At 33.3% G+C, this 18,065-nt stretch overlaps 1 protein-coding gene across 2 annotated transcripts in view; it reads right to left on the bottom strand.

The window, feature by feature from the left end:
* Nucleotides 1-435: 435 nt before the first annotated feature.
* The window catches only part of BLTP3B (bridge-like lipid transfer protein family member 3B), an 85,806-nt gene continuing 68,176 nt past the window's right edge, over nucleotides 436-18,065 (bottom strand). For both annotated transcript variants that reach the window (XM_063075407.1, XM_063075408.1), the window contains 4 exons: nucleotides 16,258-16,511; nucleotides 15,817-15,925; nucleotides 2,910-3,103; nucleotides 436-1,317 (listed from right to left, as the gene is read on the bottom strand). In XM_063075407.1, the coding sequence (XP_062931477.1) occupies nucleotides 1,198-1,317; nucleotides 2,910-3,103; nucleotides 15,817-15,925; nucleotides 16,258-16,511 (677 nt within the window). In that variant the 3' untranslated portion in view covers nucleotides 436-1,197. The remainder of the gene's footprint in view (nucleotides 1,318-2,909; nucleotides 3,104-15,816; nucleotides 15,926-16,257; nucleotides 16,512-18,065) is intronic.

The following is an 18,065-nucleotide window of genomic DNA, read 5'->3' as shown; positions in this document are numbered from 1 at the left end:
TTTAAAATAAACACAACTTAGTTTAAATTTATCAGAAATATATTTTAAACCTCTAAAAGCCTCTGTTTCTTAAACACTCATGAACTTTTACTTTATAATGCACGATGCAGATTCTCTCATGTTGTTTTCAACCTTAATCCCTAGAAAATAGAATTCAAAATTTACCAATGATTCTCATTATAGAAGACTGCATACATGTCACATACAGCTTTAATCAAAACTAGCTTTATAATTTCAATATGTGCAGTCACCTAATATATCATATCATAGCATGAAATTATTCCGTGCATAAAAGAAAATTCTCCAAAAACATTCCCCTTCTTAAAGAGAAAAGATTAAGGTAAATAATATAAATAGTATTAATTAAAATTTTCATAGTTAAAAATGATACCAAATTTAGCAGGATAGGTAAATTATTCTTTTACTTCTAACAATAAATGTTTAAAGAAATGTACAAGTAATGCTTTTTAAATAACTTGGCCATTTACTCTAATATTTTGCTTTTTTTTTTTACAGTGTGTGCTTATTTTTACATTGTACCATCTTTTTCTTGAAAATCATAGCTTCAACTTATACAGTTTACTGATCATTTAAAATGATTTTTCTCACATTTTAAAGTCTAGGGTGACAATTTCCCAGAGTTTTCAAACCCATCAATTATATAATTTATTAATTTGATTGGACTTTTTATAGTAATTAATTATAGATTTAACTACATAATTTGAACAGCATTTAAAATATAAGCCTCCTTTTATTTTACATTAGCCCTAAAAGCATTTGAATCTTTGTAAATAATAGTAAATTATTCACAAATAGTGAGAAATAAATTCAGCAATCTATGTGAACACACTAGGTTTTCATTTTTCTTTTAAAAAAAAGTCTATCGTGAGATATCAAAATTAGGAAATTACATCTTTTCATTAGGCATATAATTATTTTATAGTATGTGCTGACTTCCCTAGATGACACCAGTTTAAATGAGGCTTAAACCCCCAAATACTAAACAACCAAAAGATTGTAATTCTTATACCTAATACCTTCTAAACTGGCTTTGAAATAGTCACCACTTCACCACATTCCATTTCATGTTATTGTCTTTTTATGAAAAGGAAAGTCTTTGACTAATTAGTAACGTCCACATTATAAATATAGCCTCTTCCTCCAGAGCTATAATTTGAGTATTAAGTGTCACTCATGCTATTCAACTGTCATCTTCTTTATATGATGAAGAAGAGCATCTTTTTCCAAGTGAGCCTCTGCAAGAGCCATTTTAGCTTTAGCCAGTTCCTGTTTAAGAGATTCATTCTCTTCCATGAGCTGAAATGATAAATATGGAAAATAAGAAAATTGAATCACTTTCAGAAAATACAGACTATATAATACCGAAAAGTGTTACACTTGGGATAATAAAAATACCCAAAGCTGGTGAGGGTCCACTCAAACTGAAAATTGCTTTGGTAAGCTATTTGGAAACATATATGAAACACTTAAAAAAGTTCCTAAAGTTTTGACCATCAATTCAAAACACTAACTCCCAATTTCCAAATCTAATAGTGATTTGGTATCATTTTAATCTCCCTGAACCTCTCGGTGGCTTTAGACACGGCTGACCAAGCACTCCTGCCTAAGCCTCTCTCCTTTTTTGGCTGTTATGCCACAGTTCTTTTATGTTTATCTCTCTAATCCTATGCTCTTTTCATCTTTTCTTCTACTTTTTAAAAACCCTTAAACTTTGATATTCTATTAGATTCCATAGTTGGTTGTCTTCTCTTGTCATCTGAGTCACTCTCTTGGATGATTTCATCTACTCCCATGGTTCCAACTATCACAGATCACCTGATCTAGCACAAACCTCTCTCCTGAGCTTGATTCACATTCTGAATATCTCATTAGACATTTTCATCTAGACCGCCAGTAGGTCTCTCCCCTCTTTAAGACAGTTCAAGTATCTTAACCTTTTAGAGCCATTCCCTAACCCTTAAGTATGAAGATATGATAAAACTAAGGACTTTCTGCACTTACACAGATATCTAGAAATAAATGCATTTAATTTCAAAGAGTTCTCAGACTTCTCTTAGTCCCAGCTTAAGAATTCCTGCCTTATAGACCAAGTTACATAGTTCCCTATTCTTTCCCCACATCTGTAGTACAGCCCAACACAATATGTTGTGACCACCAATTGGATACTAGTTTTTCCCAGTAGACTTTGAGTTCCTCAATAGATAGGGATGGTATATGGTTCAATTCTATATCCCTAGCTCAGAGCTGGCATCCAATAAATCCTTGTTGAACAGATGAATGAACTCATTTTGTGGTGCTATCACAGAGAATTAAAAAACTCTGATGAACATTTTGTTTAGAATGGCAAAAAATCAGAAGCTAGAATTAACTAGAATGTTAACAAATGTTAAGAGGAAGGTTCAGAAATGATAGCATATCCACATCCATGTTTCTCAACCATTAAAAATAAATATGAAGCAAATGTAGCAATATGAAAAAATATTTGTTAAACTACATTTAAAAAAATAGTATATACACTGAATACTGTTTTAAAAAATAATAGAAAAGAGCCTGAGTTAAAAATCATAAAAATATTGACAGCGTTGCAAGAGGGGAGAAGGTACTAAAGTTGTTTTGGGTTGGCTGGTTAGCTCAGCTGGTTAGAGCCTGGTGTTATAATACCAAGATCAAGGGTTCGGATCCCCGCACCAGCCAGCTGCCAAAAAAAAAAAGCTGTTTATTTTATCTTGCTCAACACTACAACCATGGCATCTAGCATAGCGCCTGGGTACAATAACACACACTCAATACCTTTTATTTAAATAAGTAAATAATGTTTGAACTATGAGTATCTTAACATTTAATTATTTCAATTATTGAAACTGAATCTGAATTAGGTTTCCCATTACCTGTTCTCTAGTAAAGTCAAAGGAGCACTCAGGAAAGTTAACTGACTGAGAAGACCAAGGAGCCCCTGGACTTGTTTGAGTAGCTTGAGTGACACTGTGTTGTTTCTTCAAATCATGCTTTCCACTGGTCAGCAGCACTGAATCATTTTTGACATTTTCTTTTAAATCATTTCCAGTGTTACACATATGAGAATCTGATCGAACAAACAAAATGCTTAGATAACATTTCCAAATACTTGATAAATCTTTAAAGTTCTACGTAAAAAAACTAGTTTTAAAATGAATATATATCTCTACTAGTATGAGAACAGTATTATGAGATAGAAAAATAATAGGAAAAAGATCAACAAAACCAAAAGCTCATTCTTTGACAAGATCAATAAAAATCGATAAACCTTTAGTTAGACTAAGAAAAAAAGGAATTCCTAGGATCAGAAAGAAAGGAGGAAACATTACTACCAATCTTACAGAAATAAAAATGATAAAATAGTACTATGAATAACTGTATGCCAATAAATTAGATAGATGAAATAGACAAATTCCTAGGAAGACACCAACTACCCATAATAGACTAAAGAAGACAATGTGAATAGACTCATAACTGGTAAAAAGACTGAACTGGTGATTAAAAAACTACCTACAAAGAAAAGCCCAGGCCCAGATGGGTTCCCTGGTAAATGCTACTAAACATTTAAAAAAGAATACCAAATTTTCATACTCTTACAAATTCTTTCTACTAAGCCAATATTACCGTGATACCAAAATCAGACAAATTACTAGGAAAAAAAACTAAGACCAGTATGCTTATGCATAGGATATACAAATCCTCAACATAGTAAAAGTATCAGCAAACTGAATCCAGCAACATATAAAAACAATTATACACCATGGCCAAGTGGGACTTATCCCAGGAATGCAAGGCTGATTTAACATCCAAAAATCAATTATTATAATACATCTCATCAACAGAATAAAAAACAAAAGCCACAAAATCATCTCAATAGATGCAGAAAAAGTATCTGTCAAAATCCAATACCTTTTCATTATAGATATACTCAGCAAACTAGGAATAGAATAGGGAATTTCCTCAATCTGATAAAAGGCATCTACAAAAATCCTAGTTAATATACTTAATGGTGAAAGACTGGATGCTGTTCCCCTTTGCCAAAATCAGGAACAAAAGAAGGATGTCTGCACTCATCACTTCTATTCAACATTGTCCTACAAGTTTTGGCCACGGAACTGGGCAAGAAAAAGTAATAAAAGGCATCTGGATTGGAAAGAAAGAAGTAAAACTATCTCTATTCGCAGATGACATGATCTGGTATATAGGGAAAAAACTACGGAATCAAGTAAAAAGCTATTAGAACTAATGAGTTCAGCAAGGTTGCAGGATACAAAATCAACATACCAAAATAAATTGTATTTTTATACACACGTAATGAAGAATCCAAAATTAAATTTAAAAAACAATTCCATTTAAAATATCATCAAAAAAAATACTCAGGAATAAATTTAACAAAAGTGCAAAACATTGTACTCTGAAAACAACAAAACATTGTTCCAAGAAATTAAAGATGATCTAAATAAATGAAAAAAATTCCCATGTTCATGGATTGGAAGACTTAGTGTTAAGATGGCAACATTCCCCAAATTGATTTATAACTTTAATGGATTTCTATCAGAATCCACGCTGGCTTCTTTGTAGAAATTATCAAACTGATTCTAAAATACATATGGAATTGCAAGAGACCCAGAAGAATCAAAACAACCTTGAAAAAGTACAACAAAATTGGACGAGCTACACATCCCAATTTCAAATTACACTCAAGTATCAATACTCAAAGTGGTACCTCACAGATATGTACAATCAATTATGTTTCAATAAAAAAACCCCACAAAACTTACTCCAAAGCAAACTGGTAATTAAGATAGTGTGGTACTACCCTAAAGACAGACCTATAGATAAGTGGAACAGAATGGAGAGTGAAGAAATAAATCCATGTTTATTACCCACACACCAAATACAAATTTTAACTAAAATGTATCAATTTGAGTTAAAGAGCTAAATTTAAGAACTAAATTTACAAAACTCTTAAAACATAAAGGTAAATCTTTATGACCTCAGATTTGGCAAAGGATTCTTAGTAGGACATCCAAAGCACAAGCAACAAAAGAAAAAAACATAACCTGGAATTCATTAAAATTTAAAACTTTTGTGCTTCAAAGGATACTATCAAAAAAGTGAGAAGACAGCCCACAGAATGGGAGAAAACACTTGCAAATCATATATTTGATAAGGGACTTGTATCTAAAATATGTATAAAGAACTCTTACAACTCAATAACAAAAAGATAAATACAGGGCCGGCCTGTGGCTCACTCGGGAGAGTGCGGTGCTGATAACACCAAGGCCACGGGTTCGGATCCTTTAAAAAAAAAAAAAAGATAAATACAGTCGTCCCACCCGCCCCCCTTGGATGCCTGAAACTGCAGATAGTACTGAATCCTACATGTACTATTTATTTTCCTATACATACATACCTATGATAAAGTTTAATTTATAAATTAGGCACAGTAAAAGATTAACAATAACTATAATATAAGGGAGGACTAGTGTAACCCAATTTAAAAAATGGATGAAGAATGTGAGTGAACATTTCTTCAAAGAAGATACACAAATGGCCAATGAACACCTAAAAAGACGTTTGATGTCATTGACCATCAGGGAAATGTAAATCAAAACCACAGTGATATACCATTTCATACCCACTAGAATGGCTATAATAAAAAAGTCAGATAATAACAAGTACTGGCAATGATATTGAGAAGTTGGAACCCTTACACACCACTAATAGTAAACATATAAAACAGCATAGCCACTCTGGAAAAGTCTGGCAGTTACTTAAATGGTTAAACATAGACTTACCATATGCCCCAGCAATTCCATTGCTAGGTAGAATTAAAGAGGAATGAAAATTTACATCCACACAAAAACTCATACATGAATGTTATTAGCAGTATTATTCATACTAGCCAAAAAGTGGAAATAACTAAATGTCTATCAAGTGATGAAAAAATAAATAAAATGTGTTATGTCCTTACAACGGAACATTATTTGGCCATACAAAGGAATTAAATACTTACATATACAACATGGATGAACCTTCATTATTCTAAGGGAAAGAAGCCAGTCACAAAATACTGTATATTATATTATTCCATTTATATGAAGTGTCCAGAATAGGCAAATCCATACAGACAGAAAGTAAATTAGTGGCTGCCTGGGGCCGGGGGAGGAACTGAGGGAGACTGCTAGTGTGGGGGGTTTGGGGCATAATGAAAATGTTCTAAAAATTACTGTTGGGATGGTTATACCATCTGTGAGCATACTAAAAAGCAACGAATTGTATACTTTAAATGGGTGAATGGTATGGTAAGACATGTGAATTATATCACAAAATGGTTGTTACTAAAAAATAATTATAAGAAACAAGGTAGGGAATATCTTTACACATCAATCTTTTTCTTACTTTTTGGATTACATGTAGCCAGAATAGGTCGCAAGGGAAGAGAAGCTCAACTCAAACTCGCTTTAAAAAAAGAAAATGTATTTGTTTTTGTAACAGGGGACTCCAGGTGATGGTGCTAGCTTCAGGCACAGCTGGGTATTAGGATTCATATGGTGTCTTTAAGAGCATCATTTTAGGAACCTGACTCTCTATTTCTCAGGTTCACTTTCCTTTCCCTTTGTGTTGGTTCAGTCATATAATGGCATAGGTAGCCACTGGTGACTCCAGACAAATAAGTTTTACAGCTTGTGACCTCTTCTCTCTCAGCATCTCTATAAATTCACAAAAAAGACTCACAATGCTTGGGTCAGAGTCAACTCATGGACCACTTGCCATGTCCCAAGAGCTGAAATCTCTTCATTGGCCATCCTGGGTCCTATTCCTACTCTTGTGATGAGAACATATGATTGCCAGGTCTGTTAAAACCACATGGAATGAGGGAAGGACAGTTCGCCAACTCAAATTATATTGATTGGGTAAAGGACACAAAGAGTAATTAAGATTTGTAATGAAGAACATGCTAATAATATTGATTTGATCATGACATACTGCACACAAATACTGATTGTCAACTCTGTACTCCAGAAATATGTATAATCAAAAATAAAGAAAAAAATTTCAGTACCTAAAAAAATAAATAAAAACCAATCAGAACTTTTAGTTAATGTTTCCAAAAACATAAAATTTATTAAAAAAGGTAAAATCTGTTCAACATAATTTTCCCCATTAAAAAGATACTAAATGGCTAGCTAAGTCAAAGAATAAAAACACTTTTAAAGCTTTTGTTCATTTTGCCAAATTATCCTCCATGATGACTGTATCAATTTTACCCCTATTTTGTATATAAGAATGAAATAGTTCTATCTACATGGACACATGCCAGCATGTTGAGCTTTGGACTGTTCTTGGCTTTATTTTATTATAGTGGTCCCAAATCAGAAACTACTTATTACAATATTGTCTTACACCAATTGTTTTTTTGTAATATAACTAGGAAAAAACAACAAAATTGTTGTACTGATTCAGACTAGCGTATCATTCAGCTTGGTAATGACTGTAAAAAAAATCCCAGAGTACTATGTCATGGGAAATCCAAGTTCCTCTCTGCTCTCTCAACCTCAAAAGTCTAATAACACCCCTAAAGTACTACATGATTAATAACTTACAGTGCACTTTGGTTTTCAAACTTTTAAAGGAGCAAAACTCTTCTTTTAAGTGAAATCTGATATGGAATGCCAATATAAACTAAAGATAAAACCTGGTTACACTGGCTGTTGTGAGGATAACAAAGGACCCAGGGCCCATTCTATTCTGACTGTATCTCCCTACCCATAAGCTCCTAAGAATAAAAGTCCACTGACTAAACAATTCTGAAACTCATTTTATTTCAATCACTGGGAGGTGGAGTAAAGAGAGAAAAGGGAAGGAGAGACAGAAGAGAAGAGGAAGAAAGATGAAGAGAGTGAAATAAGAAATAGGGTATAGCAGAAGAGGGGAGAAGAGGAGAATGAAAGGAGAGAAGATGGGAAGAGAGGAACTTAATATATATCAGGGGAGATAAAGAGGGATAGATAAGAATGGAGAGATAGGAGGAGGAAAGATGAGGGAACGGGCAGAAGAGGCAGGAGTAAGAAAGTAAAAAGGTGGGAAGGGTTGTAAAGAGAAGGGAAAGAACAGAACTTGTGAAGGATAGGGGTGACTGGAGTCTACTACTAGAACGATGATTTTCCTTTTATTTGCTTGAGAACAACTTCTTTCAAGTTTTTAGGGGCACTATTACAGTTCCACCATTACACTCCCTGATAAACAAATTTATGTTCCTCATGGATGAAACATGCAGAATCTTCACCGCAGCATATATATTCTTTCTTGGGGCAGGCTCTGCCACTTACTTTCTAGCTGTTTGATCTTGAAAAAGTCACTCAACCCATCTAAACTTCAATTTCTTCATTTGCAAAATGGAGGAGATAAGAATATTTGCTCTAACGATTTCAAAATGTTATAAGAATTAAATGAGTTAAAATTTAATGTAAATGACCTTCATAAACAGGAAATCACTATGTGAATATTAATTCTTATTAGAATACTACAGTAAATAATTGACAAATATTTTTATTCAAATAGAAGATTTCTATTCATTTTTCTTTTCTGGTCACAGAGACACTCTTCTCAGTTTAGGTTTTATACCCTTCTTTCGGTTTGGTAATAAAAAAAATCTTCTTGTATTCACAGTTTTGGAAGCATATGGTGATGCTTCTAAGGGTATATACGGGAAAGAGTGGCTTATCACAGACCTCTAATTATACAATAAATACAAATATATTTAAATATAAATATACAGTGCTCTCCTTCAAAACCCTTTTGGTTGATAATCAATGCCATAATAGGCCATTGTTCCAGATGGGAGTATGCCAGCTCTTATGTGTGTTGGATGTAAAAAAATGTTGAGAGCCAGTGCATTACTGTTAAAAGTAGTTTATTTGTTAAATCCAACAGGAAATTTTAAATATAAATGAAACTTTTATTTATTGAGTCCCAAAGAAAATATCAACAGATTCCACATCATAGAATTTACATATATATATTTCGCATTTGTCTAGTATATATATTTTTTCCATCACCTTATTTTCAGTGTTTTTGTATCATATTGCATTGGGGAAACATCTATGCAGTATAAACCTGGGATTTTTTTTTCAACTCTATCTTAGTGTTCTTTTAACAAGGGAATTTAAGCCATTCATTTTTACTGTGATGACTTTATTTCCTGTAATCTACTTTAATGTTTTCTATTTACCATGCTTTTTTCTTATTCCTTTTTTATCTTTTGTTGGATTAATTTGATATTTTTGGTCCAGTTTTTCCCCTGCTCTAATTATTTTTGGTCATCTAAGGTTAAGCATACAACATTAACAGATATTATTTAAACTTAAACTGTTCTATAAAAGTTTAGTGTTATTTTCCCTTTGAAAAAGACAAAAAATTTAGCTCAATTTTACTTCCCTTTTCTCCTTCCTTTTTCCCCACTGCAACATTTCATACTGACATCCTCAGGAATTTTAGTTGCACATTTAAAAAAAATGTATTCTAGGGGGGCTGGCCAGTTACCTCACTTAAGAAACCACGGTGCTGATAACAGCAAGGTCAAGGATTCAGATCTCCATAACCAGCCAGCTGCCAAAAAATTGAAATAAAAATAAACAAAAAATAAGAAAAGTATACTTATACATTAACAATTATTTAGACTTAACTCCAAGTTTTAATTGTTTCTTTACTTATTGTTATTCCTTAATTTCTCATTTTGACTAATTCCTTCCACTTTTATTTTTTATTTTAATTTTTTTTTTTTTTTTTTTTTTGGTGGCTGGCCAGTACAGGGATCTGAACGCTTGACCTTGGTGTTACCAACACTGCATTCTAACCAACTGAGCTAATTGTCCAGCCCTCCTTCCATTTTTAAAAACTGTTTTTATATTGCCTTTAAAATAAAAGTTATTTGTTTTCCAACAGAACTTTGAAGATATTATTTAACTATCTTTTAGCATCCAGTGTTGGCAATAAAAAGCCTGATGCAAATAAGATTCTCATCCTTTGGCTTTTTAAAGCTCTCTAGAAGATTTCAGGACTTTTTTCTTTATTGTTGGTATTCTGAAATTTTACTGGTGAACAGTAAGAATTGTTTAAAAAAATAAAAACAAAAAATAAGAATTGTTTTTCATTCACTTCGCTCTGTATTTGATCTGTAATTTGAAGACTTGTTTCTTCTTCAAATTTGGGAATTTTAATCTCTAATTATTTTTCGTCTTACCTTTCATTTGTTCTCTCTTTTTGATACTCTCTTTACATAGATGTTAGAAATTCCAGATCTATCCTTCATATCTCAATGTTTTTAACATAATTTTAAAACATTTTTTCCTGTTTTTTGATGGGCTAGAAGTGGGAGAAAATACCTTTGTTCAACATTTTATAACCATACTGTTCAATACAGCAGCCACTAGCCATATGTGGCTATTTACATTAATTAAAAATTCAGTTCCTCGGGTGCACTAGTCACATTTCAAGTGCTCAACAGCCACTTAATTATAGATTACAGAACATTTCCATGATAGCAGGAAGTTCTATTGAACACTGTTGTTCTAGATCACATATTCAAACTTCAGCTGTGTCCATTCTGTTTTTAAGCTGTTTTTAATTCACCCACTCATTCAATAAGTGTTTTTTAACACCTACCATGTAACAGTCATTGTTCTTAGGAGGCAGAAATACCAGTATGCCAAATTATACTCCTGCTCTCATGCAACTTACATTCTAGTTAACAAATAAACAAGAAAGAATATAATATATCAAAGGCACTAAGCACCTATGGAGAACAATAAAGTAGGGTTACAGAGAATGTTGCTGCTGGGATGGAGGAAGGATGGATGAAAACCATTTCTATTAAGGGGACATCTGAGCAGACACTTGCAGAAAGTGATGAAGTGAGGCATGTGGATATTTGAGGGAAGAGCATTCCAAGTAAAGGGACCAGCAAGTAAAAAGGTCCTGAGATAGGAGTATGATTGCTATGTTCAAGGACAGCAAGGAGGCCAGAGTGACAGGAGTGAATGGAGCAAATGGGAAGAATAGCAGGAGATAAGGTCAGAGAAAAGCAAACAGCAAGATCATGTAGGACCCTGCAGTTCATTGCAAGGACTTAAGTTTTTAGTTGAAATAAGAAAGCAAGCCAGTTGGGGTGGTCTTGAGCTGAGAAATAATATGAATTACATTTTAAAAATATCACTCCAGTTGCTGGGTTGTCAATAGAGTACAGGGAAGCAAAGGCATAAGAAGAGACATCACTTAGAAACCAATTGTAATAATTCAAGTGGATAACCAAAGTACTTAGGGTACAAGATGGCAGAAACAGGTCAGCTTCTGGATATCTTTTTAAGGTAGAGCTGATTGATTTAATTAAGGTGGGCTATTATTTTTTACTTCAAAGATCACACTTTCAGTTTTCAAGGATCTTTAACTGGTTATTTCCATAACAGCTCATTCTTATTATATGAGTTCAAAATACTATCACCTGTCTAAGGATATTAACTGTGTTTCTTTATAAGTCTCCACTTTTCTTTAGCATCAGCTATATTATTCAATTATTTCTTGTCTCTATTTGTAATGGTTTTTGTAGCAGACTTTTTGTCATCTGTTTTGGCTATCCATCATCTGAATACTTTTCTATATTTGAGGAATTTCATACTTTATGAGTTTTATGGGGAGTAAAAATTGTTTCCTTCAATAAATGTTGGAAAGTACTAGTTACTCAATTTCCCAGGTTCCTTTCCGTGCATGTGACCTAGCTATTGCAAATTAGATTTTCCCAGGTTTCTTTTCATGCATGTGATCTAGCTACTGCCAATGAGATACTCACCCTAGATTTTCTTCAAATACCAGTGACAAGAGAAGGAAAGGAAGTAAACTGAACTCTCTCTCTTTCTGGAAGCAGCAGCAGTGACAGTAGCTGTAAAGTCAAGTTCCTGGCATAAAAGTGGAAACACTGGTGGCTGAAGCAGTTGCAGTCCAGCTGATTTTGTGAAGGAATAATGGCAGTAGTATAAACTATAAAATATACTGTTCAGCAACAGGCAACAGTCTTTCCCATCAGACTGGGTTACACTGGGTTATACTGTGGTTTGGGGCATGAATCCTGGAAAGTAAACCTTGAGCCTTGTTCCCTAGATCTCCCATGGTTCTAAAACTATACTTTACTCTGCCATAAAAAAGAATGAAATAACATGGATGAACCTGGATAAACTTATGTTGAGTAAAACAAGCAAAGCACAGAGTGCTCACTCATACGTGGGAGCTAAGAGAGAAAGGAAGGCAGGAAAAAAAGACCACAGTAGTGCTGTGATCCAATAGAGGGAGGGAACATTCCTAGGGCTACAAATTGGAGTTGAGAGGAGTGGGGGAAGGGGAGAGAGGTTGGGGGATAATTGGGAGGGAACAAAGGATACAAAAGTAATTTCTGGTAATGGGTATGCCCCCAGTATGAATCTGGCCCCCACATCATAGGCAAGAGGGGGGACAATCAGCTTTGTATCTCATGATATTCGTAATTAATAAATAAATAATAAAAACTATACTCTTAAAACAAAAATCCCCCAGCTCTACTGAAAAATAATTCACATTTCATATCATCCACCTATTAAAGTATACAATCCTACGTACACTTAGGTTTTTAGTGTGCTCACCGGTGGTGCAACCGTCACTACAATTACTTTTAAAATACTTCCATCATACTCAAAACCCCCATACCTATTAGCAGCCTCTCCCCCTTCTTTTCAAATCCCAGCCCCCTCAGACCTAGGCAACCACTAATTTGCTTTTTTCCTCTATGGATTTGCCTATTCTGGACATTTCACGTAAATGGAAACATACGATATATGGCCTTTTGTGATTGGCTTCTTTTACCTAGCATGATGTTTTCAAAGTTATCCATGTTGTAACATGCAAATCATTCTTTTTATTGTTAAATAATATTCCACTGTATGGATATACCATATTTGTTTGTCCATTCGTTGCATGACGACAGATGGGTTGCTTTTTTTTTTTTTTTTTTTTTTTTTAGCTATTATGGATCTTGTTGCCATAAGCATTCGTGTACAAGTTTTTGTGTGGACACACATCTTCATTTCTCTTGCATATATACCTAAGAGTGAAATCACAATCATAGGTAACTCTGTTTAATGTTTTGAGAAACTGCCAAATTGACTCCAAAGCATTGGCATCATTTTACAATCCCAGCAACCTAGAAGGGTTCCAATTTCTCCACATCTTTGTCAACACTTATTATCTATCCTTTTGATTACAGACATCCTTGTGGGTGCAAAGTGATATTTCATTATGGTTTTGATTTGCATTTCCCCAACAACTGATATTGTCAAGCATCTTTTCATGTACTTATTGGCCATTTGTATACCTGCTTTGGAGAAGTGTCTATTCAACTCTTTTGCCCATTTTTAAACTGGGTTATTTATCTTTTTAGTATTTATCTTTTTAGAATTATAAGAGTTTTTTATACAGTCTAGTTACCAGTCTCTTATCAGATGTAATATTTGCAAATATTTTCTCACAACCTGTGGGTTGTCTTTTCACATTCTTGATAGATTTTAAATTTTGGTAAAGTCCAATTTATCTTATTTTTCTTTTGTCATTTGTGCTTTTGGTATGTTATCTCAGAAGGCTTTGCTTAATCCAAGGGCATGAAGATTTACTCCTATGTTTTCTTTTAAATTTTTTTTATAGTCTTTAGCTCTTACATTTAGGTTTCTGATCTATTTAGAGTAAATTTTTGTGTATGATATAAGGAAGGGGTCAATTCAGCTTCGTTCATGTGAATATCTAGCAGATCCAGCACCATCTGTGAAAAAGGCTATTCTTTCTTCCACTGAATTGTCTTGGCAGCCTTGTCAAAAATCAATTAATCATAAATATAAAGGTTTATTTCTGGACTGTCAATTCTATTCCATTCCAGTAATCTTTTAACAAGTACCTTTTCTATTCAATCAGCTAGAAACTGTTTCTTGCTTACAATTATGCATGCTGACTGGTACTGTTTTCTTGAAAGGTCTGAGAATTCTTGGATGTATACTGATCCTATTTTCTTGACTATGGCGGCTGTTTCTATTTGCCATAGCTGATCTCTAGTGATTGTATGGGAGGAAGGGTTGTGCTACTGAGTGAGATATAATGAGTTTGTCAACTGGGTATGAAATCATTCCCTTCCTGGGTCTTAGAAGCTGCAGAATCTACCCTCAATGTTTTATTCTATATACAAACCCTAATGAAGCCTTCTAATGGGCAGAAGCTCAGGAGAGGATCTCAGAAAGCAGTGCCTAGATTATTCATGCTATTGCCTCAGGGACCCATTCTAATATCAGTATCTTGTTGGGGAGATTTCTTCTGTTTTTGAGGAGAAACTTCCCTAGTGTAGTTCTCTTGGAACTCCAGAACTCTCTTGGTTCCCTTTCTCATTCCTTCCCAGAGAAGAAGGTAAGACTTATTTGACTGATAAGTTTAAAAAAAAGAATTATATGTGTGGTTCAGTCTCTTCTCACTTTGGTATATGCCTTGCTTACAAAAAGGATGCATTTTGTTCTGCTTTTTCTGTCAGACAGACCTGTAGTTTTGGGAGCTAAAACATTTACAAGAGAGAGCCATGTAGCAAGCCTATTTTCTCACAGACCTAACCTATCTTCTCCTGAGCTTTCACCAGTAATGAAGTTAACTTTTTGATCTTTGTTTGCCTGACTCCTGTTTGTCTCCAGTTGGTCTCAAATTCCAGAGAGGAAGACTCTTGAGTTAAGAATTCTCCACAAACTGCTCCTACCTCAGCAACAGTCCTCTTTTTCATGGGTTTACATCAACACATGTCTCTGGTTTTGCCTTTCTGGTTTGCTCGCTGGTTTTACTCTTTTAAGAATTTCTGAAACACTGATGGTACTTATGTTTCTTTTGCAGTACTGTTAATGACTTTATTCTTCTTTTTACACATGTGCTGTAATTTCATGAGGTTTTTGATAGGAGATAAAACAGACGCTATATGTCCCTCATGTTTTACCCTCAACTACCTACTAAAAGAGTGAAGACTAGAACCTCTTAAGTCTACTGACTCATGCTCTTTCCACTACTCCACACAACCCTGTAAAACACAGTCCTTATGTCAGAGACCTTAAAAATCTTTTGCGTGGAGATATAAACATTAAAGGAGAACTTAATACATAGCAATATACTATAAGCTACTCATATACTAAAAAAAGTACCATAAGAATTATAAGAACTCAGATCAGATTACAAAGAAGGCGTCATTGAAAAGGAAAAGCTAGAGATAACCTTGGAAGGAGGGACAAAATTTACATAGAGGATGAACAATTCTAATGAGGAATAACAAGGCAAGTAAGAACATGAAGATGCAAAAGTGCAAGGCAAGTTCCCTCACAGGGAGTATACTAGCTTGGTTGAGTATATATAAAATAACAGTGGGAAATAAAGCTAAGAAAGAGATTAAGTAAGAGATACAAGTAAGATCAAGACACATGTAAGACCATGAAAGCCTCTCTCACTTTCATTCAAAACGCATTTGTAGAACAGGTACTAAGTCAACTCCAGATGAGTCATACCTAAGGCAGAGGTCATTACATAGATGACACTTCATCACAGTGTACTGAAAGTGCCCCTCAATCATCTACTATTGCATATATATATATAATAAACAATGAGTGAAAAGAAACAATCAACGTAAATATTCTAATTTCAAATTTTAAGTAGGTATTCATTTAAATTGTTTTTCATATATACCTCTAATATGAAAAGAGCCATCATCACTCCTCTCTACCACAAGATGATCAATATGTACAGTTATAGGAGCTGGTTCAAGGGATACTGTACTACTCCGAGGACTGTCATCCTACAGGATAATGAAATAATATTGATATGTTATTAAAGTAAATGATAAAACTGAAATAATCCTTTTTAATAACATTACTTCCGTAGATTATATTTTTTTAATAAGTTAGAAATATATCTTTACATGCATTAGTTAATACAGTAAGAAAACTGCCTGTTCTATTTTGATATTTTCTAATTTCTAAGAAGGATCTCTACATCACTGACCACAAAGACCAAATTTTAATAAATGCTCATATATATTATAGAGAAGGTATATTCTTAGATATGAATCAAAGTCCAGGCAAAGTGAACATTTATAACAAGAATATATAAAATTACTTATTCACATACTTTAAAATTTATTTTTGTGTTAGAAACTTGTATCTTCATTGGCACTACTGTTGCAACAGTTTCATCTTCCAAAAAATGCTGAATATTCATAAGAGAAGATGTAAGAAACTCAGTGCTAAAGTTTTCTATATGGCATTGCAGAAATCCATTTTTTTCTGCAAGCAAAGAGTATATTACAGCACCAGGCCCACTTTCAAACCTCAGAGAAATCTCAGGAGAGGATTTGGAATGAATTACAGCTTTCTGATCTGAACCTAAGGAAAACAAACATATAAAAATCATGAATTTGGTGCTACTCAAAAATACCACGATTAATTTGTCATTAAGAGCTTATTGTCACTTTGTACATTAGAGCAATAATAGATAAAATAATTTTAATATTTACCCCTAATTTAAATGATATTCTACAGCACATGTACAATATTCCATACACACCTTAATTTCTATTTTTTTAGGTAACTTTCTACTACAATAATGTTGACTTTTCTATATTTTCTATGTTTTTGGTAACAGGAAAAAATAGGTCATGATAAAACTGATTTGATTTAGAGTATGTTTGAGTGTGTACCTATCTATACATTTGTGATACAATGGAGGACTGTGATGAAAAAACAGTCATGGAATTTATTTATTTATTTATTTATTTTTAGCCTCTTCCATTCTAGAAACAGTCATGGCATTTAAAGTGAATCTTAAGCCATTTCTTAAGAAGCAACAAAAGTGTGAGATATTGCACCTTCCTCATTAAATTGGGTCCTTAAATAATGGAAAAGTAAATAGAGAAGATCTCATTAAAATGTTTCTATTAGAAAACAAACCTAAAACTGAAATTAGGCTTATGTAATGTAATACACATTTATTTATGCCTTTACCTTGTTCCAAAAAAGAATTTGAGATGGCTTAGAAATGTAAATACTCAAGTTTAAAATTTTTTTATTAATTTCGATAAAGTTCACTTAGATGATCTAATTTAAAATTTTAAAGTTCCTAGTAAAATCACTGAAGTAAATTACTTGTCAACTGACACTCATGGTAACTATTTTGCTTATTTAGTTTATGCTACGTACTTCTAAAATGAATAGGAAGCAACATGCATATGGTATAATGAGATAAAAAATGAATAAACAAGGAAGAAATTGAGGATGGAAGAGAAAAGGTGAAGACAGAGGGTAAGGTTAATAACCCAAAATACTTTAAATTTCTGTGCGAAAAAGGGGATCAAAAATGAGTTTTCTGATAGCAAAAAGAAAAATACAGTCGGTTTCACAATTCATAGAATCCATGAGATAAAAGTAAACTATTTGTTCTAGATAGGCAGAGCCATTCCTGCTCCTGAAGTATGAAAGTTATTTATCTCACGAGTCTTCACTCACAACTAGAAGACCCCACTATTTAAATTCATGATGAAAAGACATTTCATTTTCTTTTCCCTCAGCATGAGTGTAAATAGTCTTATGGGGCCAAATGTGAAGTAGGGGCTGCAAGAAATTAAAGATATGTGTATTTATGAACCAAGGATAGGTCTCCATACACAACTCAAAGTAGAGAATTGTTTTTAAACAGAATTAGAAACTATATTTAATTAATGTTAGCACTACTTAACATTCAAAATAAATAATATTGATATAAGGGTTCAAATACAATTCTGAAGAATTCTGTGACTATTTGAAAACTCAAATATTTTTTTTTTACATAGAAGGTAAAAGAAACAGCCACAAATTGAAAGTGCTTAGTGTTCTTTCCTACATCAAAAAAAACAATAAGTTAACGTGTTGATTTAACAATAAGAGAAATCAGTAACTAACAAC

This window comes from Cynocephalus volans, chromosome 12 (assembly GCF_027409185.1).
Source record: "Cynocephalus volans isolate mCynVol1 chromosome 12, mCynVol1.pri, whole genome shotgun sequence".
In the NCBI taxonomy this organism is placed as follows: domain Eukaryota; kingdom Metazoa; phylum Chordata; class Mammalia; order Dermoptera; family Cynocephalidae; genus Cynocephalus; species Cynocephalus volans.
The sequence above is the reverse complement of the archived record's forward strand: the minus strand, read 5'-3'. Positions and strand labels throughout refer to the sequence as shown.